The sequence below is a fragment of the Abramis brama genome (genome assembly GCF_963993115.1).
Source record: "Abramis brama genome assembly, chromosome: 5".
NCBI classification, from domain to species: Eukaryota; Metazoa; Chordata; class Actinopteri; order Cypriniformes; family Leuciscidae; genus Abramis; species Abramis brama.
In genome coordinates, this window is record NC_139967.1 from 35,486,722 (window position 1) to 35,512,929 (window position 26,208).

Sequence of the window (26,208 nt, forward strand, 5' to 3'; positions counted from 1 at the left end):
CCCCAAGCTGAACGTTCCCCTTTTAATGAAATTTGTTTTACCGGTATTGTTAGTGGACTTAAAATTACATGTTTCATCTGACGTGAGCAGAGATGTGTTAATGTTAATTAAGTTAACAACAGTATCCAGATATCCCCAATGTTATGTCCTGGCTCAGCTGGTCCAGCTGTTGAATCTGCAAAACTGGTAGAGCTTGATGACCATTATACTCTGGTGAATCTAAGGCTATGGTAGTTTTTCTGGATAAACTGGTGATAAGGTAATGTATTGAGGACAAATTGTGTGAACTTTTATCATGTTTATTTCACCAGGTTTACCTATACCTGTTGCCTTTTATTTTGTTTGCTGTGCTTTCTTGTATATGCTCCTCTTTTTTGTTGTCGTAGTTGTGTATTTACTCAACTCACACTAGGGACAAGCCACTGTGGAGACCTCACCAAGAGCCTAGGCAAATGCTAGCATCCAACTGGAGTCTATCCAGCCAGACAGCCACAAGCTAGCCTGCCACCTGGATCACCACAGTGGTTTGGCTGATAAAAAGCATCATGCCTAATTGGTTTCACCACGTTTGGAAGTGCTGGCCTATTCCTGTCACGCCTACAGGTGAAAGCTACACGTGCCAAATCTGGCATCGCTGTCACACTCTCAGACTCACCCACAGCTCTGTCCAACCAAGGCTTAAAAAACATCCATCTCCTTAGCGGCCTAACTATTGGGCAGCATAGCCTCCCAGAGTGCAGCTGTAGCCAGAGTTCACTGGTGGATCGGCAACACAGAGAGTGCCAATCTGAGGGAAGAGGGACAAGGGGTTGCCAGGGCATGAAAGCAGGGGTGGGCTACAAAGGCAAGGTCACACTGGGAGCTGTTGAGGGATTTGGTGTGTTTTGGATAGGTGGGGGTTTTAAGAAAGTTTTTTTTTATCGCCTCACTCTGTAGCAGAGCAAAAAGAATTGGCTGGGCAACTGGTAGCCTGATCTACCCTGTTCACCATAAAGCATGGAAGGCTGAAGGAAGCTCATTGTGTGGCCAGGAGGGGGAGATGTTTTCTAAGAAGGTTTGAGTTACCTTAAGGGGGCTTGACATTGTTGAGGAAAGGAAAGAAAATGAGGGCAAAACAACTGCTTGGCGTTGGATGCATCAAGGGGGTTTGGATGAAAATTAAGATATTGGATGACCCAGCCAGGTTCTTGTCCAGGACCTTTTCTAGCATACAGGGTCAGGCCTGGTGAACCTACCAGCAAGCAACTGCAGCATTAGTGCTCTCATCTATGCTTGAGTCCTTTCCCACGGAAGCTGCTCGATGACTCCAAAGGCCCTCGTTGTACCCGCTGACATTATGGTAATTCAGTCAGCCTGATTCCAATCTGCCAGGTTTGGTTGGCAGGTGGTTGATGGGGCTGACAGTTTGCGATTACATTTTATCAGACACTTGACTCCAATGCCCAGACAGTGGAGTTAATGCTTATCACCAAGCTCATAGCCATCTCTTGTTCTTGGTGGGACTGAAACTTTGTAAAGATTTGGTTGTAAAGATGCAGGATTATCTCAGCTGAGTTGACCTATTCCGCAACCACAATGTTTCTGTTTGTAGGTTAACATGAAGTAGAATGAGGGACAAATGGAAAAAAAAAGCAAGACAGAATGATAAACCCTGTTAGTAAGTAATTACAACGGCAGAAGGAGATGATGGTGAGAAGATAAGGATTGCTGTCTCCTTTTTGTCCTTACTCACTCTTTCTTCTGTATCTGGTCATTCCAGCACAAGATGATTCAACTGTCAGTCTGGGACCACATTGCACTCTTTGTCAAATTCTCTATGTCCTTGTTATGCACTAGTTTGGTTAAGAGTATGGTCTGCATTTACACAACAAAGCAACAAGGTGTAAAAGAACCCTCCGCTGGGACCCCCACATTGGTCACAGGGAATCTGGGGTCTGCGTCCGTCCAGTCGGCTTTCACACATCCTGCCCCCCTCTGGTATCTAGTTACGTCCACTGTCCTCCTAGAAACAATGCTGAGTCTGACTCAGATCTTGCTCCCATCTCCTTCCCAGACCCTATCACTGTGGATGCACCAATGATTTCCCCCCTTTTTGTCGTTATCTCACCACTGCATCTATGGAAATGAGCCCCATTTGGAGATCAACCCAGGGTTGAGTGAGCTGTTGCAAATGAGGCTGTCCTTAATTGGTGCAAGGAGGCCAGTAAGACAGGAGGGGGAGCACTGATTCACTCACTCACGCACACACATGGAGTGTCTAAGCAGATTCATGTTAATGTGGTAACCCAAGCTCTTCTCCTTTTTTTTAATCAAATAAAGCAATGTTTTTCTGCCGTGTTTTCTTTTGTAAATAAATGCCCCAAGGGTGGGCTGGAGAGCCCCAGAAGAGATGCAGTGGACTGTGCACTAGCTATGGAGAGGGCTGCTATCTAGAGAATTGGAGTTAGATCCAAAGGCCTGACATTTTCTTCAGAAATCCTCTTTGTGCTTACGGCTCTAGTTTCAATATTTTTCCTTCAGTTACTTACCAAACGCCACCTTTCACTGGTCCTCAGCTCTACCCCCTTCTCTCATCCACTCTTTCTTTTCTATTCTGCTCTTGTTCTTTTTTTTATTCTTTCCCTCTTTCGAAAGTCTCAACCCCACTCTCCATCCCCACCCCTCTCTCTTTCCCTCTGACTCTCCTATCCTCCCCCCCCCCCCCAAAAAAAAAAACGATCTCAGATTAACTTTAACACTATCCCTGGTGCAAAAGGTAGCGCCTGCCTCTGATGCGTCTCCCTTCAGTAGATCCGTACAGGGAACCCACTCTCTCACTCCTTCTCTGTCCTCTCATTCTGGGATCACTTTCTCCAGACTTTTGCTCTTTGAAATCAAGCGTACCCTGAAGCACGGATTGGGCCGTGTTTGCCATTCTTGTCTTTGGCGGTTGTCCTGTGGAATTGGACCAGCACAGCACTTTGTGTGAGTGGAGGATTTAGGAGGGTTTTTCTGGGCTGTCTCCCCCTCCCTTTTCTGCATCCAAGAGCAGAGCCCCTCCGCTCTTGAGACTGTGTTGATGGTACCCACTTGGATGTGACTTAGAGGCTGATGCACAGGTGACGTGCTGAACTTCCGTCCTATGAAGGCAGGTGAGTGCTGATTTCTGAGTTGTGGTCTTTGAACTGGAACGTTGTGTTTTGTTTTGTTTTGTTTTGTTTTCTTATGACAAATTCGCTGTCTTTCACTCCTTGTCAGTTTCTCACAAGTGATGTTCAGGTGCTCTCTGCCTCTTTTACACCTCTCTTCTCTCTCTTTGTTTTGAAAACACACTTTGTGTGTGAAAATGTAAATGATAGGCTTTACCTGCCAATCGGTAACTAAGAAATTTTGATAACATCTATCATTGTTATTAATGCCAGTCGTCAGACAAGGCAGCTTGTTTGAGATCGGTTTCTGATAGGTTAGCCAAATGAACTCAAGTCTATGTAATGTGATGTGGAGAGCAATGGATTTGGCTTTTGGCATCTCGCACAGTATCTCATGGTTCACTTGGGAATCCCATCAAATGCCAGTTTTGTCTGTGCTTTGGTTTCATGACGGAAGATGTTATGCAGGGCATTGTCTAAATACATAGGCTCTCTTCAGGAGACTGGATTTCAGTTATTTTGGAAGGTGGATATTTTTTTCTCATTTGGCAGTAGGAAGAAATGGTACATTTCCTTTTTTGTAAGACTGCGACTTGAGTATTCGTTCCTAACGCAAGCAGCTTGAATTAAAATTTTAGGTTGTTTCCATGGAAGTTTTGAAATGCTTTATTTGATAAATTATTGCTGATTTTGTTAATGAAAAAGTCATTTTTAAATTGCTCCTTCATTATTATTATTTTTTATTTCATTCATTTATTTTATTACTGCTTTTTTAATAAATTAAAATACAAAGTGAATTAAACTATCTTTACTGTAGGATGGTAAATTACATTTTCTTCCTCTGGATAATTTTCTTACTGAGGCAAAGGTATGTCTGCAGGTAATCATTAAGATTCCAACATTGTGTGAAATGACAAATTTAATTAGACTTATATTAGATGCCATGTCTTGATTAATGGGGCTATAAGGACATTGTAAGCTTTAATTTATTCACATTAATCTGACAACATCATTCTGGATTTGTCATACTGTAAAAAAACTTGAACATACGTACAAAATTAACTATAGGAGAAAAAAACAATTGCATTGCCATGACTAATACAAACAATTTATGTAACATATATTTTCATATCATACACTCTACATATAAGTTATATACTAATTATTTAATCAGACACTAGAACTTTAGCAGTATTTTGCTTTTGTGTTTACATTAGTATAGGTTTAGGTTTATTTTGAGGCAAGTGGCAAGTTTTCTGTGGAAACACCCTTAAGACTGAAATAGACTGGGATATAATTTTGGATGAATCAGTTTTACTTACTATTGCTCACTGTTTTGTTATTGCCCTTTCTAAAAGACATTTGGTGCTCCTATTCAAAATATAGGTCTACCTAAATCAAGTCCGGAATGACAAAGTAGTTCCAGTTGACCGTTTTACCATCAGAATCATTTTAGGTCATTATCATTTCCGTTCCGGATTTGAGAAGATGTCCTTTTATTTTGGCACACTAAGGCTGGGTGAATCTAAAGGGAGTGAAACCCAAACTTCTGCCCCTCAGGGTTGCCGTAAAGACCCTGGCAACTCAAGCCTGCTAAATTAAACCCATTAGCCTCACTGTTCACAGTCCTCTCTCTGATGCCAACAAGTCATAGAACATAAACACTTTGTAATAGACCCTTCAGACGATGGATAGGAGCAAGGCAGGTTCTCCCAGCCGCGGGCTTACTGGCACTGTGGAGGCCTGGAACTGCATCACCATAGCCCACTCACACGATAGTTCTGGAGAATGTGATCCCAACACATTGTTCCTCATCACATAATAGAACCTTTTCAACTCAGGGCGAACAGGCCCACCATGGAGAGGGAGAAAGGGGGAGAATGCCCCCATGGGAGACCTGGGAGACTGCTCTTTAAACCAGGGCAGATTGGAAACAAATGCAACTTGGCCTAGTTGTTAATTTCTTAAAATAGGCTTATTTTCATACTAAAATTTCTTTATGAAAATGGTCAAAATATTTTCATCTTAAAATAACTGATGTTTGGAAGGCTGGTGCCAATAAAGTATTTCTGATATTTTGTGATGAATATTTGAATTCACGTTTTTCATATCTTTTTTCTTTAATTTTATTAATATGTGTCTTTTTGTATTTATATGTGTGCACTAGAGGCTTCATTAACAAGAAAATGTTCTTGTGAATGCAAGCACACTTGGCAATAAAGCTCTTTCTGATTCTATATATTTCTCAGGTGTTTAGGATGGTCAGAACAGGCACTTTAGTCTCTCTGCTCCAGCTTTTCAGCACCCTTGCTCCCAGAGGAGGTAAGTGATGTCCTCTCACAACTGCATACAAACCCTCTCCTGCTTGCCTCCACAGCCCCTTTAGATGTAACAGTGATTGATAGATAAAAAGAGGCAAGTCACTGAATAAAGAGTTAATTAATTAAGTAAAGATGTGATTAAAAAAGAACCCAAGAACCCAAACCTTTTCCAAGTCTTTGTAAATTACTTCTCTACATCGCCTGTACATCACTGAATTGATGTAGTTTAAATCCATTATTCTCAATCCAGTCACCCTAACATGGCCAGCTGATCAATGCTTCTTTTCATTTCATTCTCAACATTTCCTTTTTTCTCTGCATAGCATTTTCTCAGGATACCCTCTACCCCTTTGGACCAGCTCACAGGGATTTAGAAACCCCTAAGATGGATGATGGCAGCTCTCCAGAGATTCCACTACTAATTCCATTCATATTCTTCAATATGCCCTATAGGTCCCTTTATGTAAGTCTCCAAAATATGAACAATAACTGTGAGATAAATCACCAAAAATCTCATTGCAACATCATAGGTGTTCAATTCAGCGGTGAATTGGGAGATTGGTGTAAATATTCTTGGTGTTCTTAGTGATCTATTCATCCATCTACCTGTATGTGAAGAGATCAGTGTAACAGCACACTATCTTCTACTCCCCAACAGGTCAACAACAATGGAGTGATCTCCTTCAGCATTCAGGTGAGTCAATTCACTCCAGAGGCTTTCCCCCTCAGTGACAGTCGTTCCTTCATTGCCCCTTTATGGGCTGATGTGCATAATGGTATCCGTGGAGATGTGTACTACCGTGAGAGCACAGACCCAGAGATCCTGGAGAGGGCTAATCAGGATGTCAGAAAGTATTTCAAGAATATGGTATCGTTCACTGCCACCTGGGTCTTTATTGCTACCTGGAATCAGGTCACCTTCTACGGAGGCAGCCAGACAACACCGGTGAGGCAAAAAGAGATGTATTCAGTTTGTCACTGTTTTATTTGCATGACCAATTTAAAATAAAAAAAACTGAGCTACTGAGCAGTATGTACTGTTTGATCACCACATGAACAACAAAAGAGAGTAATCATTATTTTTTTCTTTTCAGGTAAATACATTTCAGGCAGTTTTAATCTCAGATGGCCAAGCTTATTTTGCTATGTTTAACTATGGAGAGATCAGCTGGAGCACAGGCACGGCTAGTGGAGGAGACCCTCTTACAGGCTTGGGAGGAACCACAGCACAGGTAATCTTGAAAATCACAACTGTTACAGAGGTTGCTGTATATTATGGACTATTTCATTACATTCTTCTGGTTCTTTGCATCAGGTAATTCGCTGGGAAATGTTTTCACCCTCTGCAAACTCACAACATAATCTCTTTGATCTCATGATTTTCCTCATTCTCTGCTATGTTTGCTTTCTCTAGGCAGGTTTCAATGGTGGAGATGTCAGCCATTTCTTCAACCTTCCTGGATCACGCTCGAACGAAGTGGTCAACATTGAACAGACCACTAATGTCAACGTGCCAGGACGGTGGTTCTTCCGCATTGATGCTGAGCAGATAGACCCAGCAAATGGCTGCAGCTACACTGGTATAACAAAATGCATATAGTTGTAGTTAGAGAGAGTTATATTTTGTGGTATTTGCTACATTTAATTCGTATTTTACTCATAAGATATCTTATATCATTTGTGTGCTCTTTGGTTATTTTGTATGTACACTTTTATTTCAACATGTTATCTATCACACCATACCCAATCTTTCTCTTCCTATCTTTGCATTTCTGCAACCTTTATTTTTTTCAGGGCGGTTTTACCGGCGTGGAGAGATTTTCTGGCTATCAGACCAATGCACTCAACGATGTAGGTGTCTTGATGTGGATAATGAGGTCATCTGCCAGGAAACTCCATGTGGTCAGCTAGAGACCTGTGAACAAGTGGAGGGGGCTTATTACTGCCAGCCTACCCGCACTAGCACCTGTGTGGTGTTTGGAGACCCCCACTACCACACTTTCGATGGATTTCTGTATCACTTCCAGGTGCAGTATAGAGTTAAAATGATCCCATTTCTATAAAAATGGTCAGTAATAGTTATCTACCTTTTTTAAAGGGATAGTTCACCCAAAATGATTTACTCACCCTCAAGTTGTTGCAAACCTGTATGAATGTCTTTTTTCTGTTGAATACAAAAGAAGATATTTTGAAGAATGTCTGTAACCGAACATTTGATGGGCCCCATTTTCTTCCATAGTATTTTTTTTTCGTACTATAGAAGTTATAAGGGCCCATCGAACTGTTTGGTTACCCATATTCTTTCAAATATCTTCTTTTGTGTTCAACAGAAGAAAGAAATTCATACAGGTTTGGAACATCTTGAGGGTGAGTAAATGATGACAGAATTTTCCTTTTTTGGGTGAACCATCCCTTTAAGGGAGCACTATTGGCAGTCCTGGCTCACTTTGTGCCCTAGAAAATGACCTAAAATGACCTAAAAACACGTTTTTTACAAACTTAGTCATTCACTAAAAAAAATTGTGATAAAAGATGTGATAGTCCAATGGTATATACTTACTTTTTTATCACCCAGTAGAACCCAAGTTCAAATCCTGACCTAATATATCTTTTTTAAATGAACAAAATTGCAATTGAGCTTGACAGAACACCATGCATTTTCAATCCATGCTTTGATAAATAGGCTACTCCAAAAACATTGACCTTAATGGCTGGACCAGACCCCCCATGACAACAATACTGGCGGCTCGACTGGACTGACCACAACTAGACACAATAACCATGCAACTTATTTATCAGTATACAAAAGGGCACGTGGCCCATTAAATGTGCACAATGCATCTGGAAATAGTAAAGTATAAAATGTTCTGAACCTAGAAACAAATTAAAAATAATACAAATCATATTTCACTGATTGATTTTATAAAATATCTTTTATCAGAGGGTTATGCTGAAAGCAAAAGCTGTTTTAAGATTATCATATCACAAAGCTGAATATAATGCTGATTTGCTGTTTTGTTTTGTTTTTGCTTTGTAAAGAACTGTAGGATGAAACTGTGTGATCTCCTTGATCTCTTATCCAGGGTACTTGCTCATATCTGTTGGCTCGTCCATGCTGGGAAATGCCTGGTTTGCCCTTCTTCAGTGTGGAGGCCAAGAATGAAAACCGTGGTGTGACCACTGTGTCCTGGCTAAGGGACGTGACAGTAGAGGTGTACAACCACCGTGTCACACTACCCAAAGGGACTCTGGGAACTGTGCAGGTTGGCTCTCTTCATGTTTCAGTCCTTTAAATTTGAAGCTACTCCTCCTACTAAATTGACCAACTGTACAATCAGTATGAATAACAGCTTCGTAGATTAAATTGTTCTTGCAGGACACAGGCGATATAACCTTTCTCAATGTCTTTCACTTTGTGTTTCTGTTGTTACAGGTGGATGGCCTGATAAAGACTCTCCCTGTTCAACTTCAACTAGGCGCAGTCAAGGTATACCAATCTGGTGTTGCTGTCGCTTTGGAAACAGACTTTGGTCTCTTGGTGACCTATGACGGATTGCACTACGCCTCCATCTCCCTCCCCAGCTCTTATTTCAATAACACTTGCGGTCTATGTGGTAACTACAACGATGACCCCGCCGACGACCCCGTGTTGCCAGATGGCTCACTGGCAGAGAGCGTAGTGGAACTAGGTGGTAGCTGGCGAGCCGAGGACACAGATTTTCGTTGTACAGATGGCTGTGCCCAGAACTGTAGCTTGTGTGAACCGGCAGCTGAAGCATTCTATTTCCGCTCAGACTACTGCGGGCTGATCAATAAAACTGACGGGCCATTCAGAGACTGTAGGGCTGTGGTAGACCCTACAGCATTTGTGTACAGCTGTGTTTATGATATGTGCAGCAATCGTGATAACATCACCACCCTTTGCCAGGCTATACAGGCATATGCACTTGCATGCCAGGCCCTGGGAGTCACTATACGACCCTGGAGATCACGCTCGTTCTGTGGTGAGTGAGATCAGGTGTGATCTTAAGGTTAATTCAACATCTTTTAGTGAGATTAAATTAAGTATACATTATTTAAAGGATTAGTTTACTTCAGAATTAAAATATTCTTGATAATTTACTCACCCCCTCGTCATCCAAGATATTCATGTCTTTCTTTCTTCATTCAAAAAGAAATTAAGATTTTTGAGGAAAACATTCCAAGATTTTCTCCATTTAGTGGACTTCAACGGTCATCAACGGGTTGAAGGTCCAAATTTATGTTTCAATGCAGCTTCAAAGGGCTCTACATGATCCCAGTCGAGGAATAAGGGTCTTATCTAGCGAAACGATCTGTCATTTTCAAAAAAAAAAAAAAAAAAAAAAAAAAAAAATATATATATATATATATATATATATATATATATATGTACTTGTTAACCACAAATGCTCGTTTTGCACATCCACGACTTCACGCATTACGCAATCATGTTGGAAAGGTCAGGCGGTAACCTGACGTAGGTGGAAAATGTAAGGTTGGGCGAAAAACTCAACATCTCCTTTTCTTCTCTAACTTCAAAATCGTCTGACATCATTATTTTATCTTTTTTTTTGTAAAGGGCATTTGACTTTGCTTTGTAAACACTAGGTCGATATTTCCGCCTACCTTTTAACGCGACCTTTTAACGTGATTACATAATGTGTGGCGCATCACAGCTAATGCAAGACGAGCATTTGTGGTTAAAAAGTATATAAATGTTTTTTTGTTTTTTTTTAGAAAATTACAGATCGTTCCGCTACATAAGACCCTTATTCCTCGGCAGGGATTGTGTAGAGCCCTTTGAAGCTGCATTGAATCTGCAATTTGCAAACCCGTTGATAACTGTTGAAGTCCAATATATGGAGAAAAATCCTGGAATGTTTTCCTCAAAAACCTTCATTTCTTTTCGACTGAAGAAAGAAAGACACGAATAGTTTGGATGACGTGGGGGTGAGTAAATTATCAGGAAATTTTAATTCTGAAGTGAACTAATCCTTTTCTCACTTTCTATCATGAATATGTCCTTTCTATGCTGTTTTTTACACTGACCTTGCATTTTTCCATTTACTATTGGCTCTTAGTGTTGACATGCCCTGAGAACAGCCACTACCAAGTGTGCACGAGTGCATGTCCTGCCTCCTGCTCCGACCTGACGTCTTACCTCTACTGTACCCATCCATGCACTGAGGGCTGTCAGTGTGACCAGGGCTATGTGCTGAGTGGTAGCCACTGTGTCCGCCGGTCTGAGTGTGGATGTGAACGTGATGGCCTGTACTATGCCCTAAATGAGACCTTCTGGGCAGGGGAAGGGGGCGAGGTGGGTGAAGAATGCACCCAGCGTTGTGTGTGTGGCCCGGCAGGTGAAGTGACATGCTTCAATGACTCTTGTGGGGAAGGCGAGGTGTGTGCAGCAGAAGTCGGGCTGTTGGGGTGTTACCCTCGTCGCGAAGCAGTCTGTTTGCTATCCCAGTCTCAAATACTGGCCACGTTTGATGGGTCCACAATGCCATTCCCTGATGAGAGCTCATTCTACCTGGTGAAGACTTTGGGACGCTTGCCTGCAAATGTTACATCAGTGGAAGTGAAGATTGGCAGGAAGTTGGTGAATAAGGGCCCAACATGGCTAAGGCCAGTGGTCGTTAGGGTGGGACATTTGGAAGCACAGATAGGTGGCTCGGATTTCGACTTGATCAAGGTTTGTGGTGTCTTGCATAGTTTCTAATCTGCAAAAAAAAAAAAACCTCAGTTCTCAGGTCTGTGAAACTGAAACTGATGCTGTTAAATAGATACTGACTTCAAAAGAAAGACAACTAACTACAGCAATATCATTATTTAAACAGTAGATTTGATTGCTCCTCAATATATTCTTACATATTGCTGAGACCAAGTTATCAGATTGTATGACATGTGCTGATGTTGTCATACCTCTCTCTGCCCAGGTCAATGGTGAACCAGCGATTCTTCCTTATGTTCATCCAGTGGAGCCTCTCATGATATACCGGTCCTCTGGTAATATCACAGTGATTGAGTGGAGTGGTTTAGTTCGCTCCCGATATTCACGTCAAGGCCTGATAAACATCACTCTTTCTACTCTCTTTTACAACACCACCTGTGGTCTCTGTGGCTTCTTCAATGGAGATCCAATTGACGACCTCCGGCTTCCTAGTGGAAGGCAGGCCGATACAGCCGACCAGTTTATTGAAGGCTGGAGAGCCATTGCAGATGATCTGACATGCAATGGCGATTGTGAGGACTTGTATCGTATGTGTACAGATTTAAGGCTGTACCAGAGCCCATGGCTGTGTGGAAACATCAATGACCTGGTAAACAGCTCATTCCTGGCTTGCCACACGGCTGTTAATCCCTCTCCTTTCTTCAGGAACTGCCTCTACAACATGTGTGTACGGGAGGGAAACCGTTCTGCCCTGTGTAACTCCCTCCAGGCATATGCTTCAGCTTGCCAGGATGCTCAGATCAACCTGGGAGCCTGGAGGAGTGCTACCAACTGCCGTAAGAGTGTTAATTGTTTCTCTCTTTTACCATTTCCAACACCTTTTATCCTAGTTACATGATTTCCTTCCCTTTCTTTCTTTCATTAGCTCTACCCTGTCCAGAAAACAGTCATTTCGATGAGTGTACATCTGCATGCCCTCTCACTTGCTCTAACCTGGATGATCCAGAGGAGCCGTGCCCTCTAACCTGCTCCGAGGGCTGCCAGTGTGAAGAGGGCTTTGCCCTCCGTGATGGCATCTGTGTGGCACGTAGTGACTGTGGCTGCTTCTACCTGGGTCGCCAGCTGGCCACCAATGAGACATTCTGGACTGACTGGGAGTGCCAGGAGCGCTGCTACTGTAATGGCACAGACAACAGTGTATACTGCACCTTCTCACCCTGTCACCCAGAGGAGTACTGCCAGGAGAATGAAGGCCTATTTTTCTGCCAGCCAAGGACTGAGGCCATGTGTGTTGTTGCTGGATATGGCCACTTTTTGCCATTTGGAGGTGTACCATTTGACCTCCAGAGCAGCTGTACTCTTCGTCTGGCCACTACTGAGTGTGGAGAAGGGGACGAGGATGGGTTTGGTGGACTAGACAGTGCAGAGACAGTTCTGGGAGGACTGCCCATGTTCCAGTTTTCGGTTCGGAATGAAGAGAGAGACACAAGTCAAGCTATATGGGTGCGGGGATTTGTTTTGGAGGTCTATGGATATGAAATTGAGGTGTCCCGAAGCTTCAAACACACAGTCATGGTAAGATTGTCCTGGAAAATATGTTGAGATTATCAATAATGTGTATCTTACGATTTTGTTCTCTTTGTTTTAAACAGGGCCATGTCCAAGAAAAGTAATTTGTGTAAAACTTGTATGAATTTGAGTAACACAGATAGCATGTTCGTATTTGTTTCACAATGTGTATAGATGTGATCCAAAGCTGATTTGGATCAGTACAGAATTCACCTGCACTAGAACAGACAGCTACTGATACACTTTTTGGCCATTTGCTTGAGTGGCAGACATTTCATAATCACAAGAATTCGTCTGACTCTGTAATTCTAGAACACAACCTTTTGAAGGTCAAACTCCTCATTTTTATGACACAAAGTTATTTTAATGAACCGAAGAGCTAAACCGGGAGTAATTTTTTTCAGGTGAGGGGTATAATATTTCAGTCAGCATCTGTTAGCATACTGGAGCAGATACAGACAGAAACTGATAACTGAGTGACGTCTGGAATGAGTTCACAACACGTCTGGAATGAGTTCCCAACACCACCGAAAGATCTGAGGAACTTTAGATCAAATAAAGATTGAGGGGAGAAGAAAACCAAGTTAGAGAATGAGAGACAGAGTGAATCATCGAGAAACTGGCTTTTGAACTATGTTAAGTATAGACAGAAGATGAACAAGAGATGGATAACAGCTAAGAGATGATACAGAAAACGATGAATCATGTACCAAAAGGATTTGATGACTATTAATAAAAAAAGTGTGATTTTTGTTTTGTTTTGTTTTTTTCACTTTTAGGTGAATAAAGAGCGCATGTATCTGCCTATAAAACTCGGTCCAGGGAAAGTTAACATCTACACCCTTGGTCTGCAGTTACTTGTGGAGACAGACTTTGGACTGAAGGTGGAGTACAAACCAAAATAAATATTCAAGCAAACCTCTTTTTACTTGTAAAACACATAGACAGAAAAATATGCAAAACCTCTACATTTACATTATCCAATGTGTAAGCTGGTTAATAATATCTCTACAGGTGGCTTTTGACTGGAATACTCTACTGCTCCTCACTCTTCCTCGCAGTCTCTTTAATGCCACCTGTGGGCTCTGCCAAGGAATGCCCATTTCTGGTCCCACTCTAAGTGTCAGTGAATGGGGCATGGCATGGGCAGACCGTGACACCTTCTGCCAAGTGGGTTGCGGGGATTCTTGTCCTCGCTGTGGATTGGTTGAGAGGGACCTGGCTGCTGAGGTCCCCGCCCAAGTAACGGATGCTGTTGGTAACACTGACATGGATAACGGTAGCCCAGGAAACCGTTTTCATCTTGCTGAAGGGTTGTATGTTTATGTCGAACCTGAGGCGGTGAGATTATGTGGACTTATTATAGACCGTGGAGGTGTGTTTGCACGCTGTCACAGCAAAGTGGCACCAGCCTACTTCTATCAGAGCTGTCTGCAGGATACATGTTTGGATCAAGGTGCGAGAGAGACCATCTGTAATTGGCTACAGATTTATGCCAGTACCTGTCAGACACAAGGAGTATCTGTCACTGACTGGAGAAGTTCCACACCCTGTGGTAAGAAATATGTCTTGTAGTTCTTGTCACAATCTTGTTATGCATTAAATTTAGTGGTGCTTGCTAAGGCTAGCATCAAGATTATTATAGCTCATTTTTGAGGTTAGGGGTATGTTCTACAGTAAATCTTGTGGCTCATTAAGAAGAGGTGTGCTGTTACTTTTCTAAATGTTCAGACTTTCACCTGATGAATGATTAAAAAAACAGACTTAAATTAAAGGAAGGACTAGAGCCATTTCTAGAGACTAGAATACCATAGAGACATGGGGGTGGGCTCTTTGACTTGGACCAGTAAGCATCCACATAACCAGCCAAAATGCCCTAGCAACTGTATAGAAACATTCAGAAAATCACTCAGAATGTCTTAGCAATAACATACCACATTATGGGAAAGCATCATGCATATTTCCTTCAGAAAATGTAAAGATTTAGAATTTTAGTAACATTTATGAGGCTGCTACTAAACTATTAAGTCATTTTTATGCATTTAGATGCACATATTGTTTGCACTTCTATAGCTAACATGAAAATGCTATTCAGTAACCACTTAATGCCTGGCGTTATGCTGTCTAACCACAAACCATGGCTTACTTTACATATGTTCTGTTTTGCCAACATAGAAAGAAACTAGAGGACATTTTAGCACAATCAAGGCCCCGTGAATGCCACACATTCATATAAGCCTTTTACAGAGAAATACAATACATCCTCCCCTTTACTTCTCGAGAAACTCACCCGTCCAATGAACTCCTCTTGTTTTGCCCCCTCTGTGTGTGTGCCCAGTGCTGTCGTGCCCTGTGAACAGCCACTATTCCAGCTGTGTGATGGTGTGCCAGCCGCAATGTGCCCCTGCACGTGGACAGAGAGACTGTAACCAGTACTGTGTTGAAGGGTGCCAGTGTGACCAGGGCTATGTGCTTAACGGCAAGAGCTGTATCCTCAGTCAGAACTGTGGATGCTACACGGATGGTAAATACTATGAGGTGAGACAGCATGTCACAAAATTGGACAAAGCCAATACACAGCATGAAGCTGTGATAACTGTGCAGAACAAATCAGTTTGTTTTGCTTGTCAGACATGAAGGATAAACATCTCTTAAAAGTATTGCCACATTACAAGATCTTGTTTAACACGTTCATTATGTCCAACAAAGTAAACCATCAGATTGAAGGGTGATTCTCACAAAACTGTATTTTCTGCTAGCTCTTTTCAAGGTAAATGTTGGTGTCTTTCCAAAAAAGGACACCAAATAACCAAATGATATAAGCAGTCCATAAAATTCACACATTTATGCACACCAAAGCATCCGTGAAAAAAAACCTGCTGGTTTACTTTATCCAGATAAAAAACGTAGTTTGTGTATGATCTGGCCATACAATGGTGGGGTGTTTTGACGTTCCGTTCAGTCTATATTTCACACAGTGCGATGTGTGAGGGCTTGCGCTCTTCAGAAACAATCACAGAATATGACAGAGCTGGTGTTCTAAAGCGAAACACACACTGGAATGAATAATTCACTGAAAACGCTACGTGAGTGACTATTCTCTCTGCCATCTCTGATGTAATCAGCCTGGTTTTCTTTACATTAGCGCTACTTTTGACTGATTAAATGAATTTGCTTACTGGATGATTGAACTGAAAACCTTTCCGGAGTTTAGGTCTTAAAGGAATAGTTCACCCAAAAATAAACATGATCCCATGATTTACTCACCCTCAAGCCATCCTAGGTGTGTATGACTATCTTCTTTTAGTCGAACACAATCAGAGTTATATTAAAAAATAGCTTTATAGTGGTAGTGAGTGGCGGTCCTGATTTTGAAGTAAAAAAATGCATCCATCCATCATAAAAGTAATCCATATGGTTCCGGGGGTTAATAAAGGCCTTCTGAAGCAAAGCGATGGGTTTTTGTAAGAAAAATATCCATATTTAAAACTTTATAAACTAAAATAACTAGCTTCCAGCAGACGGCACACATGTACATTTAAATAGTTTATTAATCATTTACTTACACTTTCTAAGTGATCTTGTGAACCACTGACAACTCCTAAATAACTGTTTTGTAAATAATGCAATACTTCATTTAGATATGATAAATAATCATTAATAAAGTTTGAAAATACAATTATTAAACACATATGCTTATAAATCAAGAATAAATAATTTATAGCTGTTTTTATAAACTGCTTAATAATGTCTATTAATGCTTTATAAATGATGAATTAACTGTTTACTAATGCTTAACTAATAGCGTACAGTTATTATAAAGTGTTACCCATTTTTGAATATAACTCAGATTGTATTCGTCTGAAAGAAGAAAGTAATATACACCTAGGATGGCTTGAGGGTGAGTAAATCATGGGGTAATATTCTTTTTTGGGTAAACTCGCTTTAAGATGATCTGATCGCAAACAGAAAAGCAAAATCGGGTTAAATGGTTGGAACAGAAATTTCCGTCTACCAGGGTTACAGGTGCTTGAGCTATTGTATGCTCAGTGTGATAAACTCCCGATTTCTAAGATAATTTAACTGCGTGCCATAAATTACATTAATGACGCAACTTCAGTTATTCCTTTGCGTTAAATTAGTTTAAGTTGTTAAGGATTTGGAATTAATCGCATGCAACGCGTTAACATTGACAGCTCTAATATTATTTATAATATTATTTTATAATAATTTTTATTATATCTGAGAAGCAAATTGACATAAGACATAAAACCTGTTTTTGTGAAAATATTTTGTCGTTACATTGCCATTTTTTCACGTTCAATTTTATCATCTTTTCTTATATCAAGAAATAAATAATAATTTGGAATTTTAATGTTAATTGATCATACTGCATATAACAGTGAATTTAAGACACTGAATTTAGTATACCTTAGCAACCAGACACTATATCCAAGCACTGTGGTGTCAACTTTTGTATGGGTAACCTCTACTCGCATGTTTTTCAGTAATGTACAAAAGAAAAAACCTAGCATTGCTCATTGCTTTTTGTTGGATACAAAACCAATAAATGTGTTACTTGTTTTTGATCTATTTACTCTGTCTCTCAGCCTAAGCAGTTGTTCTGGAACAGTGACTGCACTAAACGCTGTCAGTGTATTGGACGGAATCTGATTCAGTGTGACCCAAGGCGATGTAAATCAGAGGAGGAATGCGTTCTACGTCATGGTGTGCGAGGATGCTTTGCCCGACGTAACCAGCTCTGTGTGGCATCAGGGGGTGGCGTCTTCCGTACTTTTGATGGTGCCTCTCTTCGTTTACCTGCCTCATGCTCCTTTGTTCTTTCAACTATCTGTCACAAGCTGCCCGAGTTATCTTTTCAGCTCATTGCCAATTTTGACAAGTGGAGTACACCCAACCTAACCACCATCTCCCATGCTTACCTCTACATCAACGAGGAGAACATTCTCATCTCGGGAAACACGGTCAAGGTAGGAACACAAAAAATTTACTTCAAATGATGTACAGTATGGGACAGGAAATCACTCAGGTGAAGTGGTCTACTATTTCCTAGGAGAATTTAAAGAAAAAAACAGGTATTTTAAAATGATACTTTAGAACAGAGCTCCAACCCTAATAAAACACACCTGAACAAGCTAATCAAGGTCTTTACTTTACTAAAACGTTATCCATCTTATTTTTAACATAAGAGCTGGCGCAGCCATTTTAAATTGAATGTGTATGGCTTCTGGTGTCATCCGCTTCCAGTTATTTTAACTGTACAAAACAGTTTGTTATGCTGCTTGATAATGCAAACTGGTATTTCTTACTATAATATTTTATGTATTGTCATAAATATAAACACTGTAGCACAAATTGTTTTACAGTTAACTGCACTTTGTTCTTCTTCTTGTGATTTACCTATAGCCGCTAATGAATCGGAAGTCTTGCACATTCACTAAAAAAAGTTTACTTCCATGTTACAAAATAAGGTGGAAAGGCAGTTGAGTTTGATCAGGGTTGTAACTACTCTACATGTAGTAAACTATGCTTTAGAGGATGAGTTGTGAGATTGCCTTTTTTTATAGGTTGACTATGAAATTATGATATAATGGTTAAGACATTAGATGTTTCCAAGCTAAATGCTGAGTGTTTTTCTCTTTTAACTCAGGTAAATGGTACGCCCGTGTCCGTACCTTTTGTCACAGGTCTAATGACACGAGTATCCACATCAGAAGGATTCCTAGTGATTGACACTCCTCAGGACATCCAGGTGCGTTATAACCGATTCAACACCCTCAGCATCATGATGGGCCCACGGCTGCAGAACAAGGTGTGTGGACTGTGTGGGAACTTTAACGGGGACCCTAATGATGATTATATCACCTCTCGTGGAAAACCTGCCATCAGCTCACTGGAGCTCGCTCAGAGCTGGAAAACCAACGGCATGCAGAACAGGTTAGCAAGAAAAAGTTGTGCTGTTATATTTATTTACCACTAATTATTAATAGATTTAATCTTGTCCTCTTTATGCTTGACTCTTGCCTATAGTTGCGATGAGACACAGTATGTGGCCCTGGCTCAATCCTGTGATAATACAGCGGTGTCAGAGCTCCAGGGGGAGGACAACTGTCTGAAACTCACCGATTTGAAAGGTTTCTTCCAGCCCTGCCACGGCCTGCTGGACCCTCACCCATTCTACCAGTCCTGCTACATGGACGGCTGCTACAACCACCGCAAGGCCCAGGTGTGCGGCTCTATGGCAGCCTACGCTGAGGCCTGCCGCTCTTTCGGCACACTTACCACCAAATGGATCGCACTGGAAAACTGCTGTAAGGGGACGCTGCCACCTACAGGATAAGAAGGAGAAGTGTAGGAAGTGAAAGGCTGCCAGGCTTTAGGGTGAATTCAGGGTGATTGGGACATTTTTGCCATTGAGATGACTTGGAAAAAGTGTCCCAAGCAACCGGAATTCACCGGAATTGACATTTTTAGAATTTGATTTGGATCTGAAAATATATATTTTTCATTGAACATTTGCACACACAGACACACACAAAAAAACTAATTAGGTTTTTTTATTTGCACTTATAGCTGGAAATTTTACAACTATAGTGTAACACGTAATAGACACAATTTTCAGAAACTATCAGAAAAAAACTTTACCAATTAGCAGATGAATATAATGATACCTTGTTAATGAACTTTATTCTGTGTGTGTTTGTGCGTGTGTGTGCGTGTGTGTGTGTGTGTGTGTGTGTGTGTGTGTGTGTGTGTGTGTGTGTGTGTGTGTGTGTGTGTGTGTGTGTGTTCTGTGTGCTAACTTTGTAACTGGACCTGTCTTTAGCAGAATGGATCTATGACCCCTGTGCAGGAGAGATCTGCTCTAACAACACATGTGAGCAGGAGAATGGAGGAGATCTGTGTGGCTGCCCTGAGCTACCTAGCACTGAAATTAGTAAGTAAAACAAATGATACTGTAGAAGAAATAAATAAAAATCCATTTGTAAATTATTATTATTAACACTTGAACCCTACCTATTAAACCCAGGCACATAAACCATCTTGCGCAAGTTACCTTTTATGTTATAGTAGTGGGCTAACTGCTAAATTAAAAGGTCACATTATGAATTGGTATGAAATATTGAGGAAACGTTTAAAAGACAATACAGAACATCTTGTTCTTGTGATGTAGGTGAGGATGACATTATCCAGGCAGAGGTGACCTGTAAACATGCTCAGATGGAGGTCTCTATCTCTAAGTGCCGTCTGTTCCAGTTGGGCTTTGAGAGGGAGGATGTACGAATTAACGACCAGCACTGCGCTGGTATCGAGGGAGAGGATTTCATCTCCTTCCATATCAACAATACCAAGGGACATTGTGGCTCTATTGTACAGGTGAACAAATCTCTCATTAACAACTGTTCAAGAGCAGTCTCAGTTTAGACAGTCTCAGTTGTTCCTCTTGCGAGAGAATGGAAAGTACTGGTCCTGGTAAAGAAAATGTACTGTTCCTTTCACATCCATTTACATACATGTGAATACAAGCAAAGAAGTTCAAGTTTGGATCAAATTTGTATAAAAAATGTTTTTTTGAGCAATAGCTTAGACCAGCAAACCAGCTTTAGTTAAATATATATTTCAGCAAGGTAGTTATAGGTAGTCATGCAAAAAAGCTTTTTTCGGCCTACAGTTGAGATAATTTCATGTAGAGCTTATATGCTATCTTGCAATGAGTTCAGTGATTAGTTTCCATCCAATATGGTGTAAATTAATCTATTTTTTCAGTGCTGAAAAGTATAATTGGAAATAGTTCCATGTGATTGCAGTGCATTATTTAACAATGTGCTGCATGTTTTATGCTTATTTGAGAATAATAATATTATAATTTATAATGCTATTTGTGTTGTGCATGAGAGATTGCTTACAGTATGAAGTGCATCTCAAAAACAATTTAAGTCTGAATATTGTTGAATAAAAGTGCTTTATGAGAAGGCAAGTTAGGTTTTGGTTTTGATACAGCCATAGAGCTCTAAAAGTATACCTTTTTTGGAGTTCAACACTCACAAAATATATTTGTATTTATTAAACCATCCATGTAATTTAAATCTTAATGAGTTAAAGTTAGACTTATGCTTTGATAAATAGTTCCTATATTATTCAGGTTGGTACAAAATAAACCATGAAATTTCTTTACAAATATGTTTTGCTCATTCTCACGATTATTTTTGTGTGTGTGTGTTCAGAATTACAGAAGATAAGCTCATATTCTTTTCATTATGGTTTTGCTTTCATTGTATGCTGGCTAAATATATACTGTCTGCATGGCTGAATATGTTATTTTCTGTGGAAAGCTAATTAAATTCACCATAACTGTGTGTGTGTGTGTGTGTGTGTGTGTGCGTGTGTGTGTGTGTGTGTGTGTGTCCAGTCAAATGGAACACACATTATGTACAAGAACACGGTGTGGATCGAGAGTGTGAACAACACAGGGAATGTAGTAACACGTGATAAGACGATCAATGTGGAGTTTTCTTGTGCCTATGAACTGGACATCAAGATCTCTCTGGAGACAGTACTGAAGCCAATGCTCAGGTCAGCTGTCAGACAACATGCACCCCTCACAAAAACTACCACTGTATTGCCTTGTATAATACCACTGTGTATTCTTTGAAGTGCCTCAGAGAACCAAATACTGTAAATAACAAAGTTTGCATATAGTAATCATACTGCACCTATCATACTGGTTTATATAACATCATGGTAGGCTGTTTTTATCTCTTTAGCCAGGTACATCACATTTTACAACACATTTACTATAATTAATAACAAATATAGTAAAAAGCATAATATCATATTACATGCACTTTAACATTGTACAGTTGGATGCTCTAGAGATGGGACAAATGATAAAGCTAATAACTCTCCCCCTTTTTTTCTGCTGTTCACAGTGTAATAAACCTCACACTGCCGACCCAAGAGGGCAACTTCATCACAAAAATGGCCCTGTATAAGAACGCCTCGTACCGACATCCGTACCGTGAGGGAGAGGTGGTGCTGAGCACCAGGGATGTTCTGTTTGTGGGGGTGTTTGTGGAAGGAGCAGATGATAAACAGCTTATTCTCATTGTTAACATGTGCTGGGCTACACCATCTCGTTACAGCAGTGATCGCCTTCGTTACATTATCATAGAGAGAGGGTAAGGAAATAGCTTATGAAAATAATCATACACAAACTATGCTTAGCACTGAGCATAGGTCAATACATATTTAACATAATATTTAACAAAAACATACCATTGAGTTTACAGCCCTCACATCACATACTGTAACTTTAATTCCAGGTGCCCTAACATCAAGGATAACACTATAGGCATGGCTGAGAATGGCGTGTCCCTCACCTGCCGCTTCCACGTCACCGTCTTTAAGTTTATTGGTGATTATGATGAGGTGCATTTGCACTGTGACGTGTCTCTGTGTGACTCAGAGACCAACACCTGCAAAGTGGTAAGAGCTTGTATACACACACACACATACAAACAAACAAACACATTTTTGTGTATTTTTAGTTGTCTTGCCATTTATAACAATAGAGACAATGGTAAAGGGGGTTGGTACATGATGTGCCACTGAACAACAGCTTGAGCTGACAAATGCAAACATGATGTAGAGTAGATTTAGTGATGTTTTACATCTTGTTCATCTCTTTGAGAACTACTTTTTTTTTTATATATAATAACTTTCTTGCTTTTACAGAATTGCCCTCATAACAAACGAAGTTATACAGATTACAGTCAGCATAAAGAACAGATCCTGTCAGTGGGACCAATCAGAAGAAGAGGTATGGAGTATATTTCAGAGTTGTGCATGAATCCTGAGTGTGTATGAGGAATATGTGTGTAATTTAAGACAGCAATAGTGAAGGCAAAATAAGATGGGTGTATATTTGAGTGTGTATGTGAGTTTTAGCAAGGTGATTACAGCTATAAACGTGTGTGTGTGGTTCAGGTATACCCTATGTTTTGGGGGCAAAATGTCCCCACATTGATGGCAATATCCAAAATCCTTGTCCTTGAGTCCTTGTGGGGACATTTATTGTTCCCCAGGAAGAAAACAGCTTAGAAATCATACTAAGTGATGTTTTTTGAAAAATTAAAAATGCAAAAAGTTTTCTGTGTAGGTTTAAGGTTTGGGGATATAATATATAGTTTGTACAGTTTAAAATTGTCCCCATAAAACATGAAAACCTAACATGTGTATGTGTTTCAGATTCAGACTGGTGTGAAGAGAATAATGGTGGCTGTGAGCAGATCTGCACTAGTCAAGTAACAGGCGCTGTGTGCAGCTGTGTGACAGGAATGCTGCAAAGAGATGGGAAGAGCTGCCGAGGTGAAATGCGAACACACACACATTTACATGTACTGTTTTAAAAAGAAAAAATAATTGGTGGATGTTGTCCAGTGGGTTTTGGATTATCGCAGAAAAGCAGCTCTGTGACCACATTCTGTTCATCATAATAATAAACACAACTTTTAGGAATTTTGAAGCCTTAACAATATAACCAGAAGTAAAAAGCTAAACATAGGCTATAAACAAATTACACTACGGTTGCAGGACTTCAATGTCACCACCATTAAACTTCAGACTTGCCCAGTCTTTATTTAAAAACATTTTTTTAAAACATTTTCCCTGAAAGTCTGAGTTAGAATAGTTTGCAAGACCGTGATTATGAACACAACAAGGCTATGAAAGTGGACTAGTGAGTAGATGGGTTTTACTGTTAGGTGTGAATACTTTTAATGTCCCAGACAACCTCTGTAGTCCCACTTGTTAGCAACCGCATAAATTTCGCCCATAAGCAAAAAAAAAAATTAACAGGTCCAACGAAACAAGTGCAACGAAAAGGCGTTTATAGGCGTTCGCTGTAGCATATCTGGAAAGTACCATACCAAACACATTACTTTGCAAAGGACATTTTCATCGGAGTAGCCTGATAATAATCTCTGTAAAGTAACAGGCCACCCAGATCCAACACAAGAGTAGTATTAGTAATAGTCAAAAATTGTCTGAGCAAGTTACATAATACATTTAATGAACCAATGAACGCAGCATAAAACGCAATCTTGATTGGCATACCTCTACCCAAAATCTTTTCACAACCAGAACAAACCTTACATAAATCTAAAATGATCTAAAACAATCGCACAACGATCACAGTGCATGGATTTTCTCTAGTAGCTAGCTGTTCAGTGTACATCGGTTATACACTGGTTACTGAGGTGCACTGTAGGATGGAATATACGCCATATTGAATTTAATGCAGATGAAAACAAGGCTGTTAGGGATAAATGTACAGTCTTTAAAATGGCACACTGTACATTTTTACAACTCATGACTTTTTACTACTTTTTTGTTGTTTGACGTTTTTGTCTTCATTCACATTTCATCAGCTGATAAATCTGATTGTTGTTAAACAACAGTACAATCTATTGAACACGCTCAAAAATGAAAGGATTAGTTCACTTCAAAATGAAAATTCTGTCATCATGTACTCACCATCAAGTTTCAAACCTGTATGAATTTATTTCTTCTGCTGAACACAAAAGAAGATATTTTGAAGAATGTCGGTAACCAAACAGTTGATGTACCCCATTGACTTTCATAGCAGGAAAAAAATAGAATAAGGTCTATAGGGGCTGGTTTTAACTTATAGTAGTAAACGACGTAACTTTTAGGGATGTGCTTTGTAGTTCTGCCGGACACAGACAGACATTTCTCGTATTGAATGTTGTGTGTCAACAACATACAGTACTTAATTTTACTAAATCGGAATCAGTTGATGAATCATTCAAGACTCTCACATAAAGACATTCATTTATTTTGTCCCTGAACGAATCAGTGTGTTTGAACAAATCGGTTGACTGAATGAGTCATTGACCTGTAGTGAAGTCACTGAAAAGCACCACCACTAAGCTTATCCAATCAAATTCAAGAACCATAACTAAATTTTGTATGTTTAATTTAGGAACATTTTCCTTCACCAGAGGTTCGTCATTATACTGCTGTTTGTCCACACTTTTGTACACTACACTCACACAAATAGATCCTCTGCATATTAAATGTCAGCAGCATCAACCTTAGACATCACTATTTTAGCTCAGTTTAGCTTCTCTGTACTGTAACTCTAAACCAAAGTAAGTCTTGTGCATTCTTCATGACTTGACTATGACCCTCCGTTCTCATGAACCTCTCATCTCTCTTTCTCTGTCTTAACAGTCACCAGTATGAGTACTGACCGTCAACCCCTGCTTCTTCTGGCAGCTGCTGTTGTAAGCATTAACATCTTACTGCAAACACACACCTCAATTTTCTTCTCTTAACATCCACCAAGCAATGCCAAGGGAGAGAGAGGTGTATACAGACGAAAGGGAGAAGCAAAACAGCCAGTGAGGGGATATGCATGTGATGCATCAGCAACCCTGCGGTGAAGACCACCTCTGAGCAGTTCCCTTCATCGAAGTGAAAACTGTGATCAAATACAACCAAGTGATCCTTCACCAGCTGGATATCTCAGACATAAAACAACGTGCCTCGGTCCAACATAAATACATGACACCCTTCAGACCCTGAAAGAATCCAACTCTTTTCTTTGGCACAACATCTAACCCCAGAAACCAAAAAAAGGAAACTGTCACTTTGAAACGTAGTGATAGAGAGACAGCTACTGAATATTTCACAGCCACTAATGACAGATTAGCAAGTATTACTTATTAGATGATGAGAATCACTGAAGAGTGAGAGCACATGTTGCAAGAATGGATGATAATTCTCAACACGTTATGTTGTTTGTTTGTTTTTATTTAGTTGATTTGATGAAATGCATATCCTCTCCTGCTCTAATTCTCAATATGCCATTTTGTTTGGTATTTAAACCCCTTTTTGCCATATTAAAGTAATGCTGAGATCAAAATGCCAATCAACATTTGTGTTGCTTTGTATTCCTTTGGATAAATGAGTGAATGGCGTTCGGTACCAAAATACAAATGTTCTTGAGTAGCCAACTTTTAAAGCATCATTTATTTAAGCTGTATATAGTAGGCCATGTTTGATGGATGTGAACACTTTTGTCCTGTACAATAAATACTCAATGTACTGTATGAATCACTGACATAAAGTGAATTTAGTCTGGCAATATCATCCATACTTGACTTGACTTGACTTGACTTGATGATGATGATATTAAAGAAAGGTTCAAGGATTGTTTCTAATCACTTCATACATGACACCACAGCTGAACTATACTGCATTTCCTGTGGGTTTGGGACAGCCATAACACCATGGCAACTTATGTAGTCAGCTGTAGTCACTTAATGTATGCAGTCAAGTGACCAAACCCTTGATGTCCATACTTACTGTAACAATGTTTTCTTATTCTATGGGCTGTTTGTTTGTTTTAATCCGATATGATTTATTTGAGAATAAAGTGAGCAATTCA

At 40.1% G+C, this 26,208-nt stretch overlaps 1 protein-coding gene across 2 annotated transcripts; it reads left to right on the forward strand.

The window, feature by feature from the left end:
• The first annotated feature begins 5,373 nt into the window (after positions 1–5,373).
• tecta (tectorin alpha) lies at positions 5,374–26,208 on the forward strand. Of its 2 annotated transcripts, none has more exons than XR_014606144.1 (25): positions 5,374–5,450; positions 5,773–5,912; positions 6,108–6,395; positions 6,544–6,681; positions 6,864–7,029; positions 7,244–7,476; positions 8,533–8,712; positions 8,883–9,453; positions 10,552–11,165; positions 11,410–11,980; positions 12,070–12,719; positions 13,493–13,597; positions 13,728–14,268; positions 15,052–15,251; positions 17,324–17,704; positions 18,385–18,671; positions 18,765–19,045; positions 19,564–19,671; positions 19,909–20,111; positions 21,145–21,308; positions 21,665–21,913; positions 22,058–22,220; positions 22,470–22,554; positions 22,983–23,102; positions 24,990–26,208. XR_014606144.1 is itself a non-coding variant. In XM_084113477.1 (25 exons), the coding sequence occupies exons 1-25, from the start codon at positions 5,387–5,389 to the stop codon at positions 25,091–25,093; spliced, it is 6,609 nt and encodes a 2,202-aa protein (XP_083969603.1). In that variant the 5' UTR covers positions 5,374–5,386; the 3' UTR covers positions 25,094–26,208. The 2 variants fall into 2 exon arrangements, 1 of the variants encoding a protein (XP_083969603.1); XM_084113477.1 differs by having other exon boundaries at positions 19,561–19,671.